The sequence below is a fragment of the Anomaloglossus baeobatrachus genome, chromosome 11, assembly GCF_048569485.1.
Source record: "Anomaloglossus baeobatrachus isolate aAnoBae1 chromosome 11, aAnoBae1.hap1, whole genome shotgun sequence".
NCBI classification, from domain to species: domain Eukaryota; kingdom Metazoa; phylum Chordata; class Amphibia; order Anura; family Aromobatidae; genus Anomaloglossus; species Anomaloglossus baeobatrachus.
Window position 1 is genome coordinate 16,475,410 of NC_134363.1, and position 26,191 is coordinate 16,501,600.

At 45.1% G+C, this 26,191-nt stretch overlaps 1 protein-coding gene across 1 annotated transcript; it reads left to right on the forward strand.

Annotated features, from left to right (window-relative positions):
- LOC142256416 (uncharacterized) lies at positions 1-22,560 on the forward strand. The gene is made up of 5 exons (XM_075328098.1): positions 1-123; positions 766-879; positions 967-1,113; positions 1,624-1,773; positions 22,326-22,560. The coding sequence occupies exons 1-5, from the start codon at positions 6-8 to the stop codon at positions 22,439-22,441; spliced, it is 645 nt and encodes a 214-aa protein (XP_075184213.1). The 5' UTR covers positions 1-5; the 3' UTR covers positions 22,442-22,560.
- Positions 22,561-26,191: the final 3,631 nt, after the last annotated feature.

The window sequence follows — 26,191 nt, forward strand, 5'->3', positions numbered from 1 at the left end:
TTTATATGATCCATGTGTGCAGACAACAAGACACGCAGAAGAGAATCCGAGAAGCCACCCATTCATCCAAAATGAAGAGCCTGATTGCTTCACTTTGCTTGATCTCCACTCTTGTTGTCTCAGGTAAGATGAATCCAGTCATTACACAGTATATACACATAGGGCACCAAGAAGTGTTGTCAAACTTTATTGCAAAGTTTCTCTATCATTTTAAACAGGTTAAATGCAATTTCTTATGAATCTTGTACATCTCTGGTAAATCTGGTTTATGGTAACAATTTTCCCATATTCAAAAATAAACGGTGAAATTGGACCTACTGTAAATGTTTCTCAAAACATACCATGGATTCATCACTTACTAAATCAAATGATGTGTTCCCATAGACCAAACATTCTTAACCAGAGATTAATTTATTTAGACCCATTTTTACGCTACATAGATGATTTGTAAAAACTTGTGATGGATCTAAAAGGTTAATTCTCTTAAAGTAAAAGTAGTGGATGAAGAAAATCCTCAAAACATGGTATGGGAATAAATAAAGAAAAGTTTAGTCACCAATTATATAATAAAAAAAATTTAAAAGTCAGTAATTCAAGTCACGATAGGGCTAAGTGTTGGAAGTAATATATATCATGATCTTGTTGGGTATGATAAAAAAAAAAAAAAATGTCAATAACAATCAATATACTAATCTTTTCATCTGAATACCTCTTTATTTTATGATTCTCACCATATAATATCACTGAAATATCTCCTTTTTTCAGCTCTGTCTTATAAATGTTATTCCTGCTTCTCCACTAACTCTACAACATGTAATGCGTCTGAGATTGAATGTCTTGGAAATCGATGCATGACCACTTCCCAATATTATGACAGAAGTGAGTGTAACTTATTTCTTCTTTAAGAAAATTATGATGTCACCCTCTCAGTTCTTGTTTTCTGATGTTTATTTTCTTTTTTTGTAGAAGTTAATGTGTTTAAATCAATACTGAAAAGCTGTGCAAATGAAACCATGTGTGGGACCAACGGCTCAGCAGCAATGGACAATATAAAGTATCGATTTTATGCCAAATGCTGCACTGGAGAGTTATGCAACACTGATGGATATGAACGTAAGTGTCACAATGAAAATACCCATTTTGGAAAAAATGACTGACAAAACCAAAATATTACTCAAGTTCAAAATCAAGCAAAGATTTCTATGAAATGGAGCGCATAACATTGAAGGGAATCTCTCAGGAGGATTTTGCTATGTAATTCAAAAACCGCAATACTATCTGCGTTTTGTCAGCAGTAGATTATCACTACAGGACTAGCTGCCTCATGCCTCCTAGTCCTGCTGCTCAATAGAAACTTGGTCATACCACTGATTAGCAGCTGTCAATTTCTGTCAATATACAGGACTCAGCATTCTGAGTACTGCTAGATCTGCAGTAAATAAAATGGTGATTGTATCAAAATAATAGAATTAAGACCAGAAAATAACACATCACTAAAATAAAGGTTGCAGCTTCTAGATTATGCTGCTCTCAAATTACATAGCAAAAATCTGCTGACAGATTCCCTTTATATGTTTTAAGTCAATACGCAATCCAAATATTTCATTTTCTGTATTTCTCCAGTTATTCCCGAAGATCCATCACCAAATGGTGTGAAATGTCCATTTGCCTACTGTATCGGCACCTTTGAGGAATGTAACAGTACCAAAGAGATAAACTGCACTGGATCCATGAACAGATGTTTCCAATATAGGGGACAAGTACATTATCTTGGTAAGCAATATGTATGATCTAATTAGATTTTATGGTGTTTGAAAGCAAAAGTTGTGTTAGTATCAATCCATGTAAAGCAAAAGGTTTATAGAGCTCCTGTGTAGTTATGAGCCCAAACTGTAAAATTCAGGGTCCGTACCAGACACCTAACATCCTTGCATTGTCCTCTAACAAGGTCTTCTTAGGAAAGTCCATACTACTTTTCGGGTTTTGCTGCCCGGATAAAACAAAAAATAAAAAAATGGAAAAAGGAAGCAAAGTGGGGATAATAGGGGAACAACTATACTTACCGAATTTCCACACAGCTGCCACACTGTTTCCAGGTCTGCTCATTGCATCTTATGAGTATTCACTGTTTCCCTTGCCAATCTTATGTGACAGCATCTGGGAATAGTTGCAGTCAGAAAGCGCCCCAAACATCTTGTCCCGACATGTGTAATTGGCTACCCTCACACTATCTCTCTAGGTTATCAAAGTGGAATAACAAAATAAATAAATAATTGGTAAAAATGGCTTAGAGTCCTCCATATATTTTGATACCCAGCACAGATAAAGCCGAAAGCTGGAGGCTGCAGCCCCCAGCTGTCTGCATCATCTTGGCAGTGTATCAAAATTAGAGGGACTCCAGGATGCTTTTTATAACTATTGAAATAAATAATTGATAAAATGGCATCGCGTCTTGTGGGGTGGGCCAGCATGTCAGCCAATCCCAGACACACACACAGCTAAGTGGACTTTTAGCCAGAGAAGCAACGGCATGTGTGATAGGATGTCCATGTCACATGTCCCTGCATTATAAAACCGGACATTTTCCTCCAGCACGCCATTATCTGCCTTCTGCGTCCTTGGTGTCAGACATCACTGGCGCAGCTCCTATCGCCGATACTGCTGTATACGCTCCATACACAGCGCTGGACAGCTTAGGGATAGCAATTTCTATCAGTCCTTTTAAAGGGAACCTGTCATCAGAAATTTCGCCCAAAAGCTAAAAGATTCCCCCTCTGCAGCTCCTGGGCTGCATTCTAGGAAGGTCCCTGTTATTATTGTGCTCCATGTGAGACCAAAATAAAGCCTTTATAAAGTTCTACCTTTTTGTATGCAGCTTCTGTAAATCCGTCACGGGGGCGGGCTCTCTGCCGTCCGTTATTCTGCCTCCTGGTCCTGTATGCCGCCCCCCATCGCTCCTTTCCATATCTGATGCACCGCCCACTGCTCCAGCCATCCCCGCGCATGCCCAGTGCCAGTCTCACAGGACTGAGCAGTTTGACCGCTGGTGACGTGTGCGCAGGCAAGTGATTATGGACGGGACTGTGACTGTTATCAGCAAGTACCCGGCCATAATCTCTTGAGCGCGCAAACCTAACCAGCGGTCACACTGTGCTCAGGATTTATGCTAGACTGTATGGGCTGCTTCCAGGGATGACGTCCCTTTGTCATGTGATAGTATTTCGAACACGCCCCTATCACATGACAAAGGGACGTCATACCTGGAAGCAGCCCATACAGTCTAGCATAAATCCTGAGCACAGTGTGACCGCTGGTTAGGTTTGCGCGCTCAAGAGATTATGGCCGGGTACTTGCTGATAACAGTCACAGTCCCGTCCATAATCACTTGCCTGCGCACACGTCACCAGCGGTCAAACTGCTCAGTCCCATGAGACTGGCACTGGGCATGCGCGGGGATGGCTGGAGCAGTGGGCGGTGCATCAGATATGGAAAGGAGCGATGGGGGCGGCGTACAGGACCAGGGGGCAAAATAACGGACGGCAGAGAGCCCGCCCCCGTGACGGATTTACAGAAGCTGCATACAAAAAGGTAGAACTTTATAAAGGCTTTATTTTGGTCTCACATGGGGCACAATAATAACAGGGACCTTCCTAGAATGCAGCCCAGGAGCTGCAGAGGGGGAATCTTTTAGCTTTTGGGCGAAATTTCTGATGACAGGTTCCCTTTAAGGGCTCATACCGGCAGGGTCAGAGCCATAGAGTTTAACAGCTACACAAGATGACAGCGTCTGTGTAGCTAAGATCAGGGATTTCCTCGCTGCATTTCCCCATTAGGAAGGATAGAAAGGCAGGCTTCCATTCCTCTACCCAGAGACCCACAACCCTGCCACTGTACCCTCCTGTCCTCTGCACACTTTAACTCATTATAACTAAGCCATTATACTAGCAAACACTGAGTGTACCTAGTGTCAGCCTAAACGTGGCTATTGGACTTCTGTATAGTCACACTAGTGCAAAGATATTTGCAGCACGTCTGCCTGCATTGCACACTACAACTCATTGTTACTAAGCCATTATACTAGCAAACACTGAGTGAACTTAGTGGCATCCTAACCGTGGCTATTGGACTTCTGTATAGTCCCACTAGTGCAAAGATATTTGCAGAACGTCTGCCTGCATTGCACACTCCAACTCATTGTTACTAAGCCATTATACTAGCAAACACTGAGTGAACTTAGTGGCATCCTAAACGTGGCTATTGGACTTCTGTATAGTCCCACTAGTGCAAAGATATTTGCAGCACGTCTGCCTGCATTGCACACTCAAGCTCATTATAACTAAGCCATTATACTAGCAAACACTGAGTGAAATTAGTGGCATCCTAAACGTGGCTATTGGACTTCTGTATAGTCCCACTAGTGCAAAGATATTTGCAGCACGTCTGCCTGCATTGCACACTCCAACTCATTGTTACTAAGCCATTATACTAGCAAACACTGAGTGTACTTAGTGGCATCCTAAACGTGGCTATTGGACTTCTGTATAGTCCCACTAGTGCAAAGATATTTGCAGCACGTCTGCCTGCATTACACACTCCAACTCATTGTTACTAAGCCATTATACTGACAAACACTGAGTGAACTTAGTGGCATCCTAAACGTGGCTATTGGACTTCTGTATAGTCCCACTAGTGCAAAGATATTTGCAGCACGTCTGCCTGCATTGCACACTCCAACTCATTGTTACTAAGCCATTATACTAGCAAACACTGAGTGAACTTAGTGGCATCCTAAACGTGGCTATTGGACTTCTGTATAGTCCCACTAGTGCAAAGATATTTGCAGCACGTCTGCCTGCATTGCACACTCAAGCTCATTATAACTAAGCCATTATACTAGCAAACACTGAGTGAAATTAGTGGCATCCTAAACGTGGCTATTGGACTTCTGTATAGTCCCACTAGTGCAAAGATATTTGCAGCACGTCTGCCTGCATTGCACACTCCAACTCATTTTTACTAAGCCATTATACTAGCAAACACTGAGTGTACTTAGTGGCATCCTAAACGTGGCTATTGGACTTCTGTATAGTCCCACTAGTGCAAAGATATTTGCAGCACGTCTGCCTGCATTGCACACTCCAACTCATTGTTACTAAGCCATTATACTGACAAACACTGAGTGAACTTAGTGGCATCCTAAACGTGGCTATTGGACTTCTGTATAGTCCCACTAGTGCAAAGATATTTGCAGCACATCTGCCTGCATTGCACACTCAAACTCATTATAACTAAGCCATTATACTAGCAAACACTGAGTGAACTTAGTGGCATCCTAAACGTGGCTATTGGACTTCTGTATAGTCCCACTAGTGCAAAGATATTTGCAGCACGTCTGCCTGCATTGCACACTCAAACTCATTATAACTAAGCCATTATACTAGCAAACACTGAGTGAACTTAGTGGCATCCTAAACGTGGCTATTGGACTTCTGTATAGTCCCACTAGTGCAAAGATATTTGCAGCACGTCTGCCTGCATTGCACACTCCAACTCATTGTTACTAAGCCATTATACTAGCAAACACTGAGTGAACTTAGTGGCATCCTAACCGTGGCTATTGGACTTCTGTATAGTCCCACTAGTGCAAAGATATTTGCAGAACGTCTGCCTGCATTGCACACTCCAACTCATTGTTACTAAGCCATTATACTAGCAAACACTGAGTGAAATTAGTGGCATCCTAAACGTGGCTATTGGACTTCTGTATAGTCCCACTAGTGCAAAGATATTTGCAGCACGTCTGCCTGCATTACACACTCCAACTCATTGTTACTAAGCCATTATACTGACAAACACTGAGTGAACTTAGTGGCATCCTAAACGTGGCTATTGGACTTCTGTATAGTCCCACTAGTGCAAAGATATTTTCAGCACATCTGCCTGCATTGCACACTCAAACTCATTATAACTAAGCCATTATACTAGCAAACACTGAGTGAACTTAGTGGCATCCTAAACGTGGCTATTGGACTTCTGTACAGTCCCACTAGTGCAAAGATATTTGCAGCACGTCTGCCTGCATTGCACACTCCAACTCATTGTTACTAAGCCATTATACTAGCAAACACTGAGTGAACTTAGTGGCATCCTAAACGTGGCTATTGGACTTCTGTATAGTCCCACTAGTGCAAAGATATTTGCAGCACGTCTGCCTGCATTGCACACTCAAGCTCATTATAACTAAGCCATTATACTAGCAAACACTGAGTAAAATTAGTGGCATCCTAAACGTGGCTATTGGACTTCTGTATAGTCCCACTAGTGCAAAGATATTTGCAGCACGTCTGCCTGCATTGCACACTCCAACTCATTGTTACTAAGCCATTATACTAGCAAACACTGAGTGTACTTAGTGGCATCCTAAACGTGGCTATTGGACTTCTGTATAGTCCCACTAGTGCAAAGATATTTGCAGCACGTCTGCCTGCATTGCACACTCCAACTCATTGTTACTAAGCCATTATACTGACAAACACTGAGTGAACTTAGTGGCATCCTAAACGTGGCTATTGGACTTCTGTATAGTCCCACTAGTGCAAAGATATTTGCAGCACATCTGCCTGCATTGCACACTCAAACTCATTATAACTAAGCCATTATACTAGCAAACACTGAGTGAACTTAGTGGCATCCTAAACGTGGCTATTGGACTTCTGTATAGTCCCACTAGTGCAAAGATATTTGCAGCACGTCTGCCTGCATTGCACACTCAAACTCATTATAACTAAGCCATTATACTAGCAAACACTGAGTGAACTTAGTGGCATCCTAAACGTGGCTATTGGACTTCTGTATAGTCCCACTAGTGCAAAGATATTTGCAGCACGTCTGCCTGCATTGCACACTCCAACTCATTGTTACTAAGCCATTATACTAGCAAACACTGAGTGAACTTAGTGGCATCCTAACCGTGGCTATTGGACTTCTGTATAGTCCCACTAGTGCAAAGATATTTGCAGAACGTCTGCCTGCATTGCACACTCCAACTCATTGTTACTAAGCCATTATACTAGCAAACACTGAGTGAACTTAGTGGCATCCTAAACGTGGCTATTGGACTTCTGTATAGTCCCACTAGTGCAAAGATATTTGCAGCACGTCTGCCTGCATTGCACACTCAAGCTCATTATAACTAAGCCATTATACTAGCAAACACTGAGTGAAATTAGTGGCATCCTAAACGTGGCTATTGGACTTCTGTATAGTCCCACTAGTGCAAAGATATTTGCAGCACGTCTGCATGCATTGCACACTCCAACTCATTGTTACTAAGCCATTATACTAGCAAACACTGAGTGTACTTAGTGGCATCCTAAACGTGGCTATTGGACTTCTGTATAGTCCCACTAGTGCAAAGATATTTGCAGCACGTCTGCCTGCATTGCACACTCCAACTCATTGTTACTAAGCCATTATACTGACAAACACTGAGTGAACTTAGTGGCATCCTAAACGTGGCTATTGGACTTCTGTATAGTCCCACTAGTGCAAAGATATTTGCAGCACATCTGCCTGCATTGCACACTCAAACTCATTATAACTAAGCCATTATACTAGCAAACACTGAGTGAACTTAGTGGCATCCTAAACGTGGCTATTGGACTTCTGTATAGTCCCACTAGTGCAAAGATATTTGCAGCACGTCTGCCTGCATTGCACACTCCATCTCATTGTTACTAAGCCATTATACTAGCAAACACTGAGTGAACTTAGTGGCATCCTAAACGTGGCTGTTGGACTTCAGTATTGTCCCACTGGTGCCAAGCTATTTCTAGCACCTGTGCAGGACACCCTCCTGCTCTGTTTTTAATAAGCTATAATGATAGCAAAAAATACTGCCATTTAGTGGCATCATAGAACTGGCTGTTGTATTTCATTATTGTCCCACTGGTGCCAAGCTATTTCTAGCACCTCTGCATGACACCCTCATGCACATTTTGCTACACTAATGTTATAGCAAACTCAGGGAATTCATTGCTGCATTTGATAATTCGGAGGGATAGAAAGTGAGGTTTTCTTTAGCTTTTCCCTCTGTTCATAGACAGCATCTCCAAGTCCACACCTGAAGAGCAATTTCTCCTCCACGTGTAAGTGTGGAGAGGCAGCAAGTGCGCATGCGTGTGCCGATTTACCCCAGCTGCAGCCTAACTACAGTGTATCGCCTAGTGAGTATGCTCAGCCTGACTGTGCCATTCCTGAGGCTAAGTCTTCATTCGGGATGCAGCGCATACTCCCACACTTAGTGCGAAAAGCCTCTTTGCACAGGTACTTGCATTCCGTGCCGGGTCTAAGTCCTGTTTTGTGCCTAGACACCATGCTAAAGCTGATAGTCAATGTTCAGGCACTTACTGCATCAGATACTAGGTCCGGTAATGAACTCTTTGGCCCTGCCCCTGATGTGGGGGGCCCATATAGACCACAGGGCATCAGGTGTCCTGACGATGTGGGCAGGCCACTCCCAAATGGCTTGCAGAGGCCCGCCCCTATGACTTGTCACCGCATTATTGATGGTCAGACGATGACTGGTGAGGTGTTTGGGTCATGGCAGCCATGAGGTCATCATTGAAGTTGCGGTTCCAAATAGGACGCTAGTTATGCCACTCATGACGTGTCACTCTGCTTTTGTCTCCAGGAGGTGCATTGTGGTCCACCCTGGTTTGGGGCGGACCCAGGTTATAAAACGGGCTGGAGCCAACAAGGAGGTGCGCAGTCTTCTATTATGCTCCGAAAGAGCACACCTCCATGTGTTGAATCCATTGCGGCTTTTGGCCAGAGGTAGGCAGGGATAGAGCGTCGATGCAGGCCGCCACCACAGTTGGTAACGCAGAACGGTTAAGACCAGCTCCTGTCCTACAAGTCCTGCTTGTGCAGCCCAGTGGAATTAACAGGCCTGCTGCTGCTGATGCGCCTGCTGTCCACAGGTGTGGCCCCTACGCACACGGTCAGCATACTGAATGGCCCCTGTGATGTTAACAGGGAGTTCCTGGGCTGGGTGGGCGTGTGGACCCTGTGACGCTAACAGGGCTCCCAGTCTCAAGATCCGAGTGGCGTCTAACTCGGTTCAGGCAACTATTAGTTTCATAGCCACACAGCTCTGTATCCTCCACCAAACCTTCCAGTTGCCAACCTCCCCTTTTCCATCTGGGAGCACGGTGGACATTGACTGCTGATGGGGATATATACCTTTCTCTTTCTTTTCTTATTAATTTTCGTTATATAGCGGTAACATAGTATATACCACCTTATCCAAATCTGCCAGTCCCACCGTAACAGATGGTGTTTCTTCATCAAATGTTACTTTTGCTTAACCAACAAACACATGGACAAAAACTTTTTTCCCCTTTCCAACACACCTGTTCCCCTTTCCACCAGCAACTGTCCTTTTTCAACTCATTTGGTATATGACCAAAAGTGCAACTCTGCAGGGACACTGTACTCAATGCCGTCTCAGCACAGCAGCCAGCCCTCAGTCCCTCAGATGTGGACAAGTAAAAGACCATTTCCTCCTATCCATGACAAAGCATTGAGATTCACTCTGTGCAGCACTGGTGTTTAGTGAAAAAGCAGATCTAAGAATCCGTACCACCTTCTGCAGATACTCCTGTATACGTGCGTCCCTATCTATGGCAGGAATTATTTAGCCAAATTTGGTCTTGTATCGAGGATCTAACAGTGTGGCAACCCAGAAGTTAGCATTACTTCGAATTCGTACAATCCGAGGGTCATGTTGTAGGTAGTGCAGCAAGAAGGCGCTCATGTGTCTTGTGCATCCAGGAGGACCAAGTCCTTTGTTTGTTGGTGGCAGAGAGGTGAGAATCGTGCCTCCTTCCTCTGCCCTCTCCCCCCAACCTCGCACAACCGAAATGTGAGCAAGCTCTCACTCATCTGCTGAGTCTTCCATGCCCATCGCAAGTTCGTCCTTGATTTCTTCATGGGCTCCTGCACCTTCCTCAACAATTTTTGCTGATACTATGCGCCCTTGTTAATCCCTAGCCCCCACCATTACTGCCGCCTAGGTGCCGCTCACCGTATGGACCTTGTATATCTTATTACCCCTTGTGCATATGACTCCTCCTGTACTTCCTCCCCTTCCTCTTGGACCAATACCTGACTCCGAATAATGCTTACAGTGTGCTCCATCATGTAGATGACCAGAATTGTCACACTGAGAATGGCATTGCCAGTGCTAAACATCTTCGTCGACATTTGTAAACTGTGTAGAAGGGTGCATAGGTCCTTGATCTGACACCACTCCAGCAGCGTGATCTGCACCACCTCTGGATCAAGTTAGCCCAGGGTATACGTCATACCGTATTTCAGCTGCCACACACGCTGCAACATGTGCAGATTCCAATTCCTGCGTGTCGGAGCATCGCATTTCCGGTGTTTAACCGCCAGACCCTAAGACTTCAGGAGCGATGAAAGTTGTTGAGCTGCTGGGTGCGAAGGATGAAAGTGAGCACATAGCAGCGTGCCCGCTGCACAAGGCCATGTAGGCCGGGATGGTATTTTAAAAATTGCTGGAGAATCAGATTCAACACGTGAGCCATACAAGGCACGTGTGTCACATTGCCCTGATGAAGGGCAACAGACAGGTTTGCATCATTGCCGCACACGGCTGTTAAGTCACCAACGTAGTCCACTCAATCAATTTGTACTCCGGTCGCCAGGTGACAACGTGTTCCTTTCGTGCATAGTGCTGATGATGGGAAAGGAGTCGATGCCTGCGGCGCAGGTGGACGCAGGTTATGGTCACCCACTGGGTTGCGTTACCTTGACAGATACAGAACCACAGGCTAAATGTAGGTGGTGGGTATCTCCCAGATGAAGTACCATCATTCAGCTACAACCAATGGGAAGACACCACACCCTTTTTTAGGCCCCTCCTGTCTGCAGACCACTGCCAGACAAAGCTATAAACCTCTTGTTACTGTTACCCCCAGTTCAGTTTTATGATTTTGTGTGCTTGTTACCTGACTACTTTTCCTGCTTGCTGTTTATGTACCTCGTTGGCCGATCCGCATTTCACCTCTGCTTGTTTTCTGATTAAGTCCTGGCCATCCCATTCTGTTCCTCTTCCTCAATTAATGTTTTTGACCCTGCATGACTACTATTCTCTGGAACTGCAGCCTTCCACAGGTATTGATCAACTTGGGCCCTGTGTAATTCCAAAACACTGTATAGGGAATAAACTGTTTCAGGGTTCTGGGTGTCCAGCTTGGTGAGTGGCTTGCCTCTAGCCTATCCTTAACAGCCCATCTGAGTGTGTCGATCCAGGCAGACGTTACACCGTGCCCTCTGCAGAAGGCCATGTAGGCCGGGATAGCATTTTAAAAATTGCTGGACAACCAGGTTCAACACGTGAGCCATACAAAGCACGTGTGCCACATTGCCCTGAAGAAGGGTCGCAGACTGGTTTGCATCATTGTCGCACCCGACCTTCCCTGGCTGCTAGTTGAGTGGAGACAACCATTGATGAAACTCGGTCTCACTCTCCAGAGCTAACCGTCCACAATTCCTCAGCGGTGTCTCACATTTCCCCTACATTTCAAAGTAAACATTTGACCGCCTGATGGCCTTGAGCTCTGCTGCCAGCATAGTAAAGAGGTGTGTGGGATTCCTTGGACGCAGTTGCAATGCGGGTGGCCTGACCACACAGGGTTTGGGCCAAGGTGGAGGACCCACACGAGGTTGAGGAGGCAGAAGCAGTGGAGGAACTTGTACATACAGATGAAGGATTGACACACAAGTCGTGTGGACGGCAAGACTTGTACAGCAAACCCTTCTCCATCTCTCACAATAGTTACCCAGTGCCCAGTCAGCAACATGTAACTCTCCTGTCCATTCTTACTGGTCCAAGTATCTATGGTGAAATGCACCCTGTCACACACAGAGTTTCTCAAGGAATCGGTGAGGTTGTGTGCGACCTGCTGTGGTAGCGCGGGCACGCCTTTCTTGGAGAAGGAGTGACGACTGGCCATCGGCTCTTGGGGCACTGCAATGGGCATAAGGTCTTGAAAATCCTCGGTCTCAAAAGGGTGTAAAGGCAGCCTTTCTGTTGCCAACAAGTTGCAGATGATGAAACTCAACCTCTTAGGCATGTCATGCCCTTCGAAAATCATGTAAAACACAGCGAGGGGACTCCAACCACAGTCTCCCTCGTTGCTTCTAATTGGGCCACATACACCCCACTTGACTGGCATCAGTTGACCCACCTTTTGAAAAAGAAAAAGATGATTTGCATGAAGCACTCTCAAAAATACGCGTGCCTTTCCCGTCCCCTGGATGACCCAGGGGAAGAAAAGTCCTCTGAGAGCCATGACTTGTTCATCTTGGTTCTTTTAGAAACACAGCGAGGGGACTCCAACCACAGTCTCCCTCGTTGCCACTAATTGGGCCACACACACCCCACTTGACTGGCATCAGTTGACCCCCCTTTTGAAAAAGAAAAAGATGCTTTGCATGAAGCACTCTCAAAAATACGCATGCCTTTCGCCTCCCCTGGCTGACCCAGGGGAAGAAAAGTCCTCTGAGAGCCATGACTTGTTCATCTTGGTTCTTTTAGAAACACAGCGAGGGGACTCCAACCACAGTCTCCCTCATTGCCACTAATTGGGCCACACACACCCCACTTGACTGGCATCAGTTGACCCCCCTTTTGAAAAAGAAAAAGATGCTTTGCATAAAGCACTCTCAAAAATACGCGTGCCTTTCCCATCCCCTGGATATCCCAGGGGAAGAAAAGTCCTCTGAGAGCCATGACTTGTTCATCTTGGTTCTTTTAGAAACACAGCGAGGGGACTCCAACCACAGTCTCCCTCGTTGCCAATAATTGGGCCACACACACCCCACTTGACTGGCATCAGTTGACAACCCTTTTGAAAAAGAAAAATATGCTTTGCATGAAGCACTATCAAAAATACGTGTGCCTTTCGCCTCCCCTGGATGACCCAGGGGAAGAAAAGTCCTCTGAGAGCCATGACTTGTTCATATTGGTTCTTTTAGAAACACAGCGAGGGGACTCCCACCACAGTCTCCCTCGTTGCCACTAATTGGGCCACACACACCCCACTTGACTGGCATCAGTTGACCCCCCTTTTGAAAAAGAAAAAGATGCTTTGCATGAAGCACTCTCAAAAATACGCGTGCCTTTCCCGTCCCCTGGCTGACCCAGGGGAAGAAAAGTCCTCTGAGAGCCATGACTTGTTCATCTTGGTTCTTTTAGAAACACAGCGAGGGGACTCCAACCACAGTCTCCCTCGTTGCCACTAATTGGGCCACACACACCCCACTTGACTGGCATCAGTTGACCCCCCTTTTGAAAAAGAAAAAGATGCTTTGCATGAAGCACTCTCAAAAATACGCATGCCTTTCCCGTCCCCTGGCTGACCCAGGGGAAGAAAAGTCCTCTGAGAGCCATGACTTGTTCATCTTGGTTCTTTTAGAAACACAGCGAGGGGACTCCAACCACAGTCTCCCTTGTTGCCACTAATTGGGCCACACACACCCCACTTGACTGGCATCAGTTGACCCCCCTTTTGAAAAAGAAAAAGATGCTTTGCATGAAGCACTCTCAAAAATATGCGTGCCTTTCCCATCCCCTGGCTGACCCAGGGGAAGAAAAGTCCTCTGAGAGCCATGTCCACATTGTCAGTGGACAGACACGTGTGCTTATCTGTCAGCAGACCCCCAGCAGCACTGAAGACAGGTTCCGAGAGAACACTGGCTGCAGGACACGACAAGATCCCCAAGGCATACGTGGCAAGCTCAGGCAATTTATCCAGATTGGAAGCCTAAAATGAGCAGGGCTCAAGTTGCACAGTAATGGCATCGATGTTTCCTTGCATATACTCATATATGTGTGTCTCCTCCTCTTTTTCCTTGTCCAGCTCTTTTGTTTTCGTATGAGTATATGTCCTTGTCACTTTCCCATGTGTTTATGTTGTGTTGTGAGTTGTTTGTCACCTTTTGGACACCTTTGAGGGTGTTTTCTAGGTGTTTTTATGTGTTTGTGATTGCCTGCCCTTGTTTCCTATGCAGTTCGAGTTCGGTTCGTCGAACGTTCGACGAACCAAACTTGAACGGGACCTCCGTTTGGCGATCCGACCTCGAGCCGAACCGTGACTGGTTCGCTCATCTCTATTATTGAGCCCTCCTCAGCCTAAAAATAGCAGCCTGCAGCTGCCAAAGAATTGGCACATCCATTAGATGAAAGATTCCTGGCTCTTACCCTGCTCATCCTGATTGCCACAATGTGGTGGCAATCAGTTTAATATAAGGGATTAATGACAACTGGGATTTGTCAAAAAAACTATGAGACCCTTGATTACCAATCGTGTAAGTAATAGAAATAAACACAAAACACAGAGCAAAACCCTTTATTTAAAAAATAAAAAACCCTCTTTCTCCAAATTATTAACCCTTAAAACCCCCCTGCAGGGCCAATGTAATCAATATCAAGATGTCCCCTGACAATCTTGGCTCTGCTACATCCAGAAGGCACAGTGCTTGGTCACATTCGAAAGCTTGACCGATCACTGCAGTGTTTGGGACACACTGGCAGAATCCCATCTTTGAGAGTGGTGTAGTCAGTGAGTTCACCTGAGGTCACACCTGCTGTTCTCATGGTACCCCAGCTGTGACCTATGGTGAACTCACTTGAGGTGAACTCATTAAACTTAATTTTTGGAATCTGTCATTAAGTTCAATGGATCTGGATTACCAGATTATTGATTTCAATGGTGCTGGATTATCTAATTAGCCAACACCTTTGCAGTCAATAATCTGGTAATCTGGTAGCATTAACTCTATGCTGCATTACCAGAATTCGCACACATTCTGGTAATCTGGGATTGAGTTCAATGAGTTCACCTGAAGTGAGTCCACCTGAGGTCACAGATAGGGTACCATGCAAACCCCAGCAGTGACCTCAGGTGAATTTATTGGACTCAATGACAGATTAGGCTATATGCAAACATTGAGTATTTCTTTGCAGACATTTCTGCACCATATCTGCATCTCCTGCCAGAAAAACACACCAAAAATGCATAAAAAAAAGCATTTTGTTTTTGGTGCATTTTTCTACAAAAAGATGCAAAACTGTGTAAACTTTGGTGGGCTCACTGATGTTACCGCTCTCACAACTGTGTATTCGTCAGTGTGTTTCAATGGCCTTAGTGATCGGTCATGTTTTCTAATGTTGGCTGCTATTTTTAGGCTGCAGAAGGACTAATAACTATGGGTCTCCCCAGCCTGAGAATACCAGACTCCAATAGCCTGAGTTATGTTGACTGGGTATAAAAAAAAGTGGAACGGACCTCAAGCTGTTTTTTAAAATGATTTATTTAAATAATTAAGAAAAAACACCTGGAGTCCCTTGTGTTTTGATACACAACCAAGATAATGCAGACAGCTGGGGGCTGCAGCCTTGAGATGTCTGGTTTGTCTGCACTGGGTATCAAAATATGGGAGATCCTTCTCCATTTTTTTAATTAATTATTTTTTTACACTTTACTGCAGGGACCTTGAAGTGGGAGTGAAACTAATCAAAGACACAAGAATAGAGGGTTGGGAGCATAGTCTAGATGGAGGAAGCAGTGACTAATCATAAGATAAAAAGAGCTGACCCAGAAACAATGCTTTAATCACCATTTTGCTTCCCTTAGAAGGCCCCTAGCTAGGGGTGGACATATCATTGGTGCAGCCTGTGCAGACACACAGGGGCCCAAGATGATGGGGCTCCCATTTCTATCTCCAAAGCAGATGGGGTTGTGTGTTTTGATGAGTTTTTATGCTGCAAAGGGCCCATATTTTGTTCTTAAATTGGGGCCCTTTGCTGTCTGTGTCTGTCAGTGTCCCTAGCCCTTACAGCTACCATTTTATAGCACTTAAGTTTGGGTCCCTTAAACATATATGTGGTTCGGGGTCCAGGATCATGTTTGGATCAAGTCATGTCTAGTGTTGAGCCACCCCCTAGTGTTCGAGTTCGGCTCGGTTTGTCGAATGGCGGCTCAGTTCGGCGAATGTTCGACGAACACCACCAAACCCCCATTGAAAACAATAGCAGGCAAACACAAACACATACAAAGACATAGAAAACACCTTCTAAGGTGTCCACAAGGTGACAAACAACTCAAAAGACACCACAAACACATGGAAAGTGAAAAGTACATATACTCATGCGAAAACAAAAGAGCTAGACGAATTAAAGGAGGAGGAGACACAGAGAGAGGTATGTCATGCCCTTCTAAAATCATGTAAAACACAGCAAGTGGACTCCAACCAGAGTGTTTATTTGTCTCCAAAAATTGGGCCACACACTACTTCAGTGGCATCAGTTGTCCCCCAGTTGCAAACTTGACATGTTGATTTGCACGATGCACATTCAAAAATCCACAAGCCTTTACTCTACCCAGAATTACACAGGGGTAGAAAAGCCTTTGCGGATCCATGACTTGTTCATCTTGGAACATTTTTAAAAAAAACAGCAAGGGGATTCCAACCAGAGTCTCCCTTTGTCTCCAAAATTGGGGCCACATACGCCACTTCAGTGGCATCAGTTGTCCCCCAGTTGCAAACTTGACATGTTGATTTGCATGAAGAACATTCAAAAATCCACCAGCCTTTACTCTCCCCAGGATGACACAGGGGTAGAAAAGTCCTTGCGGATCCATGACTTGTTCATCTTGGAACTTTTTAAAAAAAACAGCAAGGGTACTCCAACCAGAGTATCTCTTGGTCTCCAAAAATTGTTCCACACACACCACTTCAGTGGCATCAGTTGTCCCTCAGTTGCAAACTTGACATGTTGATTTGCATGAACTACATTCAAAAATCCTAAAACCTTTACTCTCCTCAGGATGACACAGGGGTAGAAAAGTCCATGCGGATCCATGACTTGTTCATCTTGGAGCATTTAAAAAAAAAACAGCAAGGGGACTCCAACCGGAGTCATCCTTTTTTCCAATAATTGGGCCACACACACCACTTCAGTGGCATCAGTTGTCCCCCAGTTGCAAACTTGACATGTTGATTTGCATGAAGCACATTCAAAAATCCACCAGCCTCTACTCTCCCCAGGATGAAACCGGGGTAGAAAAGTCCTTGCAGATCTATGACTTGTTCAACTTGATGAATTAGTCTGTTCACATTGTCACTGGAGAGACGCTTGTGCTTATCTGTCAGCACACACCCAGCAGCACTGAAGACACGTTCTGAGAGAACGCTGGCTGCGGGACATGACAATATCTCTAAGGTGTATGTGGCAAGCTCAGGCCTTTTTTCCAGATTGGAAGCCCAAAATGATCAAGGCTCCAGTTGCCGAGTCATGCCATCGATATTCACTTGGAAATATCCCTGTATCATCCTCTCCAGCCGTTGATTATGTGTCAGACTTGTTTTCTCTCGTGGCCTTGCAAAGGATGGTCTAAAAAATTATGAAACGATTCACTAAAATTGCTGTTACCACCAGATACGGTGCTGCTGGTACGGTTTAACTGTTGATGACGAGACAGTCCCATGTTTGTCAAGTTACAACTGGGAGATTCACTGGGTGCACCACTGGTGTTTAGTGGAAAAGCCGAGCTAAGATTGCATAACAGCTTCTGTTGATACTCCTGCATACGTGCATCCCTTTCTATGCCTGGAATTATTTCGCCAAATTTGGACTTGTACCGGGGATCTAAGAGTGTGGCAACCCAGTAGGTAGCATTACTTCTAATTCGGACAATCCGAGGGTCATGTTGTAGGTAGTACAGTAAGAAGGCACCCATGTGTCTTGCGCATCCTGGAAGAGCAAGTCCTTGCTGTGTTTGTGGCGGTGAGGTGATAACCATGCTTCCTTCCTCTGACCTCTCTCTATGCACCCTTGTTAATCCCTCTCCCCCACCGTCCCATGCCTGCCGCCTTGGTGATGCTGAACGTCTGGATCTTGTAGATCTTAATATCCTTTCCGCATATGAATCCTCCTGTACTTCCTCCTCTTCTTCTTGTCCCACCACCTTACTTCGAATACTGTTAGAGTTTGCTCCAGCATGTAAATGACTGGAAATGTCATGCTGATAATTGCATTGTCAACGCAAAACATATTCGTCGCCATGTCGAAACTGTGCAGAAGGGTGCATAGGTCCTTGATCTGAGACCACTCCATCAGCGTGATCTGCCCCAGCTCTGCATCTTGTTGGTCCAGGCTATACATCATAACGTATTGCACCAGGGCTCTGCGGTACTGCAACAGTCGCTGCAACACGTGTAGAGCCGAATTCCAGCGTGTCGGCACATCACATTTCAGGCGGTGAACCGGCAGGCCAAAAGACTTCTGGAGAGATGCAAGTCGGTCAGCTGCGCCAGTTGAACGGCGGAAGTGAGCAGAGAGTGACCGTGCCCTGTACAGAAGCCCCTCTAGGCTGGGATAGTGGGTTAAAAATTGCTGGACAACAAAGTTCAACACGTGAGCCATACAAGGCATGTGTGTCACCTTGCCCCGGCGAAGGGCCACACCCAGGTTTGAAACATTGTCGCACATGGCCTTTCCTGGCTGCAGGTTGAGTGGAGACAACCATTTACCAAACTCGGTCTCCAGAGCTGTAGGGAGGTGTGCGGGATTTCTTGTGCGCAGTTACAACGCAGGTGGCCTGACCAGATAGGCTTTGGGTGGAGGTGGAGGACCGAGACGAGGTTGAGGAGGCAGAAGCAGTGGAGGAACTTCTACATACAGAGGATTGACGCACAACTCGTGGGGACGGCAAGACTTGTACAGCAGATCCTTCTCCATCTCTCACCATAGTTACCCGGTGCCCAGTCAGCGACATGTAATGCCCCTCTCCATGCTTACTGGTCCAAGTAGCTGTGGTGAAATGCACCCTGTCACACACAGTTTCTCAAGGAAGCGGTGATGTTGTGTGCGACATGCTGGTGTAGCGCAGGCACACCTTTCTTGGAGAAGTAGTGGCGACTGGGCATCTGGTACTGGAGCACTGCGACGGACATAAGGTCTCGAAAATCCTCTGTGTCCACCAGGCGGAAAGGCAGTATTTCTGTAGCCAACAACTTGCAGACGGTGAAAGTCAACCTCTTTGCTTTGTCATGGCTAGGAGGAAATGGTCTTTTACTTGTCCACATCTGAGTGACCGAGGGCTGGCTGCTGTGCTGAGACAGCGTTGAGTAGGGTGTCCCTGGAAAACTGCTGGTCTGTGAGGAAAAGTGCAGTCGGAGAAATAATATTGCCTTCATCCAAAGGTGGTGCTCTCGATGTATGAGAGAGCTCCACACCAGCAGCTGTTTCCACTTCCAAATCAACTGATGACCTGCCAACCACACTGGCTGTTGCAGTTAAATAGGTGGAAGGTCTGCGTCGCAAAGCATGTGTGACTGCTGTCCCCACAGTCATAGAGGATGAAGAGCGTGTGGATGCACTTGAAGGGGCAGACGGTGGTTGGTCTACTCCGCTAGGCCGCATTGTAGCACAGTGAGCTTCCCACTCCAACTTATGCTTCATATTCATATGACGGATCATGGACGAAGTAGTCAAATTATTGAGGTTTTGTCCTTTACTTAGAGATTGGCGACAAATCTTACAGATGACATGAGTTGGGAGATCCTTTGCGATTTCACAAAAGGACAAGGCTAGGGATGGCTTAGAGCCCATCCGACCTGAAGAGCCACCCCGACTTGTTCTCAGAGGCAAAGTGGTGGCTGAGGGTGAAGTTGTTAACGTGCTTCCAGTACTCCGTCTTGTGTCCAGGAAGGCACAAGCTAACCTCATCCTCAGACGCATCCTCCTCCACCGCCTCTGCTGACCTCCTCGAGTGCCTGACTGTGGGTTGACAGTAAGTGGGATCTACAACCTCATCATCACCCTGTGTGTTTGCACTTCCCTCTTCCTGCCCTGACCGAATAGTTAAGCTGTCATTCCAATCAGGTATCTGAGTCTCATAATCATCAGTATGTTCCTCATTGTCTCCACCAAGAGGAGTTACAGTTTGGGAATGAGGGTCTACATTATGCTCAGAAACTTATTCATCAGGGCTTGAACTGACTGACAAAGCTTCTGGGCATCACTGCAGATCATTTGCTGGTCTGGACTCACTGCAGCTTTGGAGCAGACCTCTGATTCCCAGGCTATAGTGTGACTGAACAGCTCTGCAGACTCAACCATCTCTGTTACACAATACTCTGCAGGGCGTGTGGAGACTTGAGAGCTGTTAAAAAGCAAGTGCGATTGGGGTGACAACTCAGAGGACTGGAGTCTTTGGGATGTTGAACTTGAGGTGGAGGAGAGGCCACTTGATGGAGCATTTGAAATCAAGTCAAGCATGTGCTTTTTTTGTGCATCATCTACCTTTGGTAGAATTTGTCATTTCCGTAACAAAGGGATCACATCAGATTGTACACGGAAAGTAGTAGACATCCTATTTTGCTGGAATATGGCCTTTCTTCAGCAGATGTTAATGTAGGTTTGCCACCTTCCCCACGGACACAAACTTTTCTTCCCTTTCCAACATGCCTGTTCCCCTTTCCATCAGCATCTGTCCTTTTGCAACTCATTTTGTTTGTGACCAAATTGGACACTTAAAATTGCGTAGCAAAAATGGTCAGGTGGTGTACAAGGCGCAGGTGGTGTAGCTTGCTTGACAGCGAAGGTACCCTATCGTAGTATCCCAGATAATAAAACTAAGCCCCTAAAAGTGTCAGCACTTTTTGCAATTAAAATTGCGTAGCAAAAATGGACAGGTGGTGTACAATGCACAGGTGATGTAGCTTGCTTGACAGCAAGGGAACCCTAACGTAGTATCCCAGACAATGAAACTAAGCTTCTAAAAGTGTCAGCACTTTTTGCAATTAAAATTGCATAGCAAAAATGGACAGGTGGTGTACAATGCACAGATGGTGTAGCAAAATTGTCAGCTGAGGAACCCTAACGTAATATCTCAGACAATGAAAGTATGTCCCTAAAAATGGCAGCACTTTTTGCAATTAAAATTGCATAGCAAAAATGGACAGGTGGTGTACAATGCACAGGTGGTCTAGCTTTATTGACTGCAGAGGAACCCTAACGTAGTATCCCAGACAATGAAACTATGCCCCTAAAAGTGTCAGCACTTTTTGAAATTAAAATTGCGTAGCAATAATGGACAGGTGGTGTACAATGCACAGGTGGTGTAGCTTGCTTGACAGCAAAGGAACCCTAGCGTAGTATCCCAGACAATGAAACTATGCCCCTAAAAGTGTCAGCACTTTTTGCAATTAAAATTGCATAGCAAAAATGGACAGGTGGTGTAGAGTGCACAGGTGCTGTAGCTTTCTTGTCAGCAGAGGAAACCTCACTTTCTATCCCTGACAATGAAACTATGCCCCAAGGAATTGAATGAGCTGATTTAGCCAGACGCTGTGATAAACCCCTGCACAGCGCTGGCACAGACCTGCCTAGCAAAAATGGCTATGAAATGCTGTAATGTAGCCCTGAAAAGGGCTGAAATTACAAGTAGTCCTTAATCCCTAAACCGATGTGTAGATTGCACTGTATAAGTCTATAGCGCACACATCAGCAGCAACAGCAGCAGCGGGAGCGGTGACTGTCACACACCCGCAGCAAAGAGATAATGGTGGCGATGGGGAAAATGGTCTTATAGGGCAAAGACATGTGACATGCACAGCCAATGACACATGCCCTTGCTTGTTTGGCAAAAATACACTTTGCTGTGTTTGTGTCTGTGATTGGCTAACAGCCTGACCCGTCCCACTGTATGCATGGTTTGGAAAAAAAAAATGGCGATCGCCATTCTTTCAGCAATCAGCAGCAGCACTGATCTAAACCTAGTCCACCCCGCACACTATACGCTGAATTTTGATAGTATAATGATTAACAGTGACTCACAGTATTACAGTGAAAAGCCAGCTAGTAACTAGCCATGCTTTTTGGTGATCGAACTGTTATCGAACGGTAACTCGAACTGCCGAACTTGAAGCATATCGTTTGAGTTTGTCAAACGACTCGAATACCGACCAAAATCACTCAAATTTGAAATTGGCGAATGGTTCGACTCGAACATCGCTCATCTCTAGTCATGTCCCGAACTGGACTTTTTAAGTCTGGCCAGATGTAAACATCTGCGGTTTTGCCCATCTCTTTTCCTGTGCTGTGCATATTAGATCACCTGGAAACTGTCCAATGGTATTAAAAATGTAACAAAGGATTTTTACTTAAAGTATTTACATATTCTAAGCATTAATGATGTCTTGTTTAATTTTTTTATTTTTTTTTTCAGGTGATACCTGGAAAAATGTTTCTGCCATGGGTTGTACTAATTATGTTGGCTGCAAATATAATGTTCACTATATCATGGCGGCTCCACAAAGACCAGGGATAAAAATAATCTGTTAGATGTTACATTATCATCTGATCATCTTTAATGAATCAATGAAGAAATGCAATCAAATCTGCTGATTTTCCTAATAAAAACCTTCCCAAACCTGTCTAATAAAGATTATTTAGTTAATATACATTGTTTAAGGCCTTCTACTGGGGCATTTAATTTGTTAAATATCAATTATCTTTTAGTCTGTAGTGTTGTAAGAGTAAAACATTCAACATGCTTGTCATACCAGAGTTATAGCTTCCCTTCTGCCATATATTTTGGCTTATAGGTACAGATAAATAATCTGTAATACAAAAATGATTTATAACATTTTAGTTAATTAATAGTGATGAGCGAGCGTGCTCGGCAGTGCTTGTTACTTGATCAAGCATCAAAGCGCTTGACACCCTTGATACTTGACTGAATATCGGGGGTGCTCGTAGACCATGTTTGAGTCCCTTCCCTGGATGTTTTGTGGCTGTTTTTCAGCAACTAAACATGCATGGATTGCCTGACAATCACAGCAATACCATAGCTATGTGTCATGAACATCCCCTGTCATTAGGAGACTTGTGATAGGTTTGGTGCCGGAATACCACGTTATCTTTTGAGACTCTGGATTTTAAATCTGTTTTGTTTAACTTTGGTGAAGCAAGTGTTAATGTCAGTTTCTATTCAAGTAGCTCTTGGCTAATTCCCCTCATATGCAGCCGATTTGTGACCACATGCATTCCCTTTAAATAGTCACATGTTCTATCACATAATGCCGGCAATAGAATCTGAAACTAGCCACAGAGAAGAAAGGTAGCCACTGGAGAAATACTGCTGTGGAGCCTTGCTCTTAGTGTTGTCTTCTTGGTGGAAGTGGTGCTGGATGCATCTCTCGTATTTGGCTGCAGCTGTGAAGTTGGTGTATAGCCTTTTTGACAACTTCCCTATCTGTCTACTTTCTCTCATGTTCTATTACTGTAGTGGTGGGACTAGTGCTTTTGATGGGCATTTCACTAGTCAGGGTAAGTGTAGGGCAAGTGAGTGCCTAGATATCTGATCGGCGATAGGGTGAAAGAACTCATATAGGAACGTTAGGAAGCCTAGAGAACAGCCTCAGTGAGTGCAGCAGGTGTTCCTGTTCCCCTCTCCCAGCGCCAGGGCCCACTGTTGTTATTGTATCCCAATGTTCTGTGTGTGTTGCAGCATGCACCGGACAGTTGTCGGTCCATGCATAGCTGACACTCCATCTGTTCGGACATCCCCAAGGCCCAGTGTTACATCATATTGGCTACTGCCATACTGGAATTGGCTGGCTGCATAGAGTTATTGGATCTTTATAAGACCTGATGATGCCATGATCTGCACAATGTACCCTGAAATAGTGTAGGTAAAACTTCTGCTGATGCTGGAGAAGGGACAGTGTGTTACAGTGTTTAATAGCCCTACAGTCCTTGCTGATGCTATATTAAACCAACAGTCGTTTGTAGAGCTAATTCAAATAGATTCTATACTAATACTGGTATTAGGGTAGGGTGAACTACTGGGGAATGGACGGCATATTATAGGCCTATAGTCAGAGATTATTATCATATAGTTCTGATTGCTGCCACGTAAAAAGAAAAGTACTTTCAGGGCTAATTTAAATAGATTGTTTTGTCTAATAATACCTTACTTAGTCTACAATCAGTGTAGGGTTAGCTTCTGGATAAGGCATAGCATACTAAATGCATAAAGTCAGGAAATGTTGCCTTTCCATATGTTGCTGATACTGTCACGTACAACTAAAAGTCCTTTCGGGGGCAATTTAAATTGATTTTATTGTCTAAAAATATCGCTCCTAGCTATAATTAGTAGTAGAGCTGGTGAGAAGGGACAGCATATTAAAGACATCTAGTCAGAGATTATCGCCTTAAAGTCTTTGGTGCTACCAGGTACAACCAAAAGTCCTAACAGGGCCAATTTGAACAAAGGCGTGCGGTAAGGGACAGGTTAGTGGAAGTCCCGCCAATGGTGGGAGCACACCAAATAGTCATCATCTAGTCCTAGCTCCCTGTCTTACTTTGCAAGGGGACATAGGACACCATCTTTGAAGCAAGAACAGTGTAAACAGGTTGTGAGCTGGTTGGCAGTTAATGCCTTCAGTCTTTTTGCCAGCACCACCCTGTCTTCCACACAATCCAGTCTTACTAGCCAAGAGTTTGGCCCACATAATCCTCACCCTAATCTTCCTTACTCTCACCATGACGAGTCCCAGGAGACAAGTGAAACCCCATTAGCACACTCTGAAGAGCTCTTTAACTTTCCATTTAAGGCTTCTTCTGGTCTCTCATCATGTACATTTCAAGAGGGACAAGAGGTTATGGTGTGCGGTGATGCTTAATTTTTGAGCAACCATGGTCATAAGAAGCCGGTGGTGGTGAACAGCAATTACTGTCTTAAGAAATGGATGATGATGAGATTAATGCCAATAAGTCATGTTAAGTCAACAAGTAAGGAGGACCAGAGTGAGCAAGTGGAAGATGAGGTGCTGGATGATGAAGCCACTGACTTAACCTGGCTAAATGGCATGCACAGCAAGGACAGCAGTGCAGAGGGTGAGGCATCTACAGCTCCACAACAGACCACAGGAGGCAGTGGGATACCCAGATGGAAAAGGTAGTCAACTGTTCCCAAAAGTACCCCCATGTGGCAAGATCCAAGGCCAAGGGTTAGCTGTTCCATAGTCTGACACTTTTTTAAACAGAGTACAAGAAACAAGAACATGGTGATTTGCAACTGGTGATTTACTAAGATCAGCAGCTGAATGTTTACTAGCAGCCTGACCACCACCAACACACCAACATACTCAGGGACATGTCATTCATGTACTCGACTAGTTGGGCCGAATGCCTGGGTTTACAATCAGTGTCAGTGTCAATTACGTCCACTTCCTTCTCCCCATGTAGCATTCAGCTGTCCTTGTCCAAGGCTCGGAAAGCAGGTGTATATATGTAGCCTCCCACCCACAAGCCCAAAAACAAAACATCCACATTTCCACACTGCTTGCCCTCGAAATGTTGCCCTTTAGGCTTGTGGACACTGAGGCTTTCCAGAACCTGATGGCGGCGACCAACCCTTGGTATTTGGTTTCGAGCCACTACTGTGTCACATAATATCACCCATGATCTAACCAACACATTTTCTGGAAAAGTCCACTTAAACATGGACATGTGCTTGTGGCTAGGGATACTACATTTACCTAACTGCACAATGGGTGAATCTTGTGGAGGCAGGGACCATGTTTGACTCTGGAATGGCACACATTCTAGCAACAACTAGAATTGTGAGCCCTTTTTCCACCAGGGTTTACCCCACCTCCTACACTAGTTCTTGCAGCTCCTCCTCATCCTCCTTCTCCAAATTGTCATCCCTATCAGTAGCAAGCTGAAAGCACTGAATCCGGTCCCCAGCAGCCGCTATTTCTCTTGGTGTGCTGTCCCTGCTTTACACAAGCACATGTCCCATAACTTTCCACATGCTGTGACCAACACAGTCACTTGGAAGGCCCACTTAACCACCTACATGTGGACAAATGCTTGTGGCCAGGGACGCTACATTTGCCTCAGGACACACTGGGTGAAGCTTGGGTAGGCCGGGACCGAGTTAGACCCTCAGATGTCACACATGCTACTGACACCTAGAGTTTCCGGTCCTAGTTCCAACTGGGTTACTACTACCTCCCATGACAGTTTCTGCACCCCATCCTCCTCCTCTTAATGCTCCACCTCGAAATTGTCATCTCAGTC

Bases quoted from the DNA above. Each gene is read 5' to 3' on its own strand.
- LOC142256416 (XM_075328098.1), top strand. From the start codon at position 6: ATGATCCATGTGTGCAGACAACAAGACACGCAGAAGAGAATCCGAGAA. The intron at 880-966 runs GTGAGTGTAACT...CTTTTTTTGTAG, and splicing joins TTCCCAATATTATGACAGAA to AAGTTAATGTGTTTAAATCA. The intron at 1,114-1,623 runs GTAAGTGTCACA...GTATTTCTCCAG, and splicing joins CAACACTGATGGATATGAAC to TTATTCCCGAAGATCCATCA.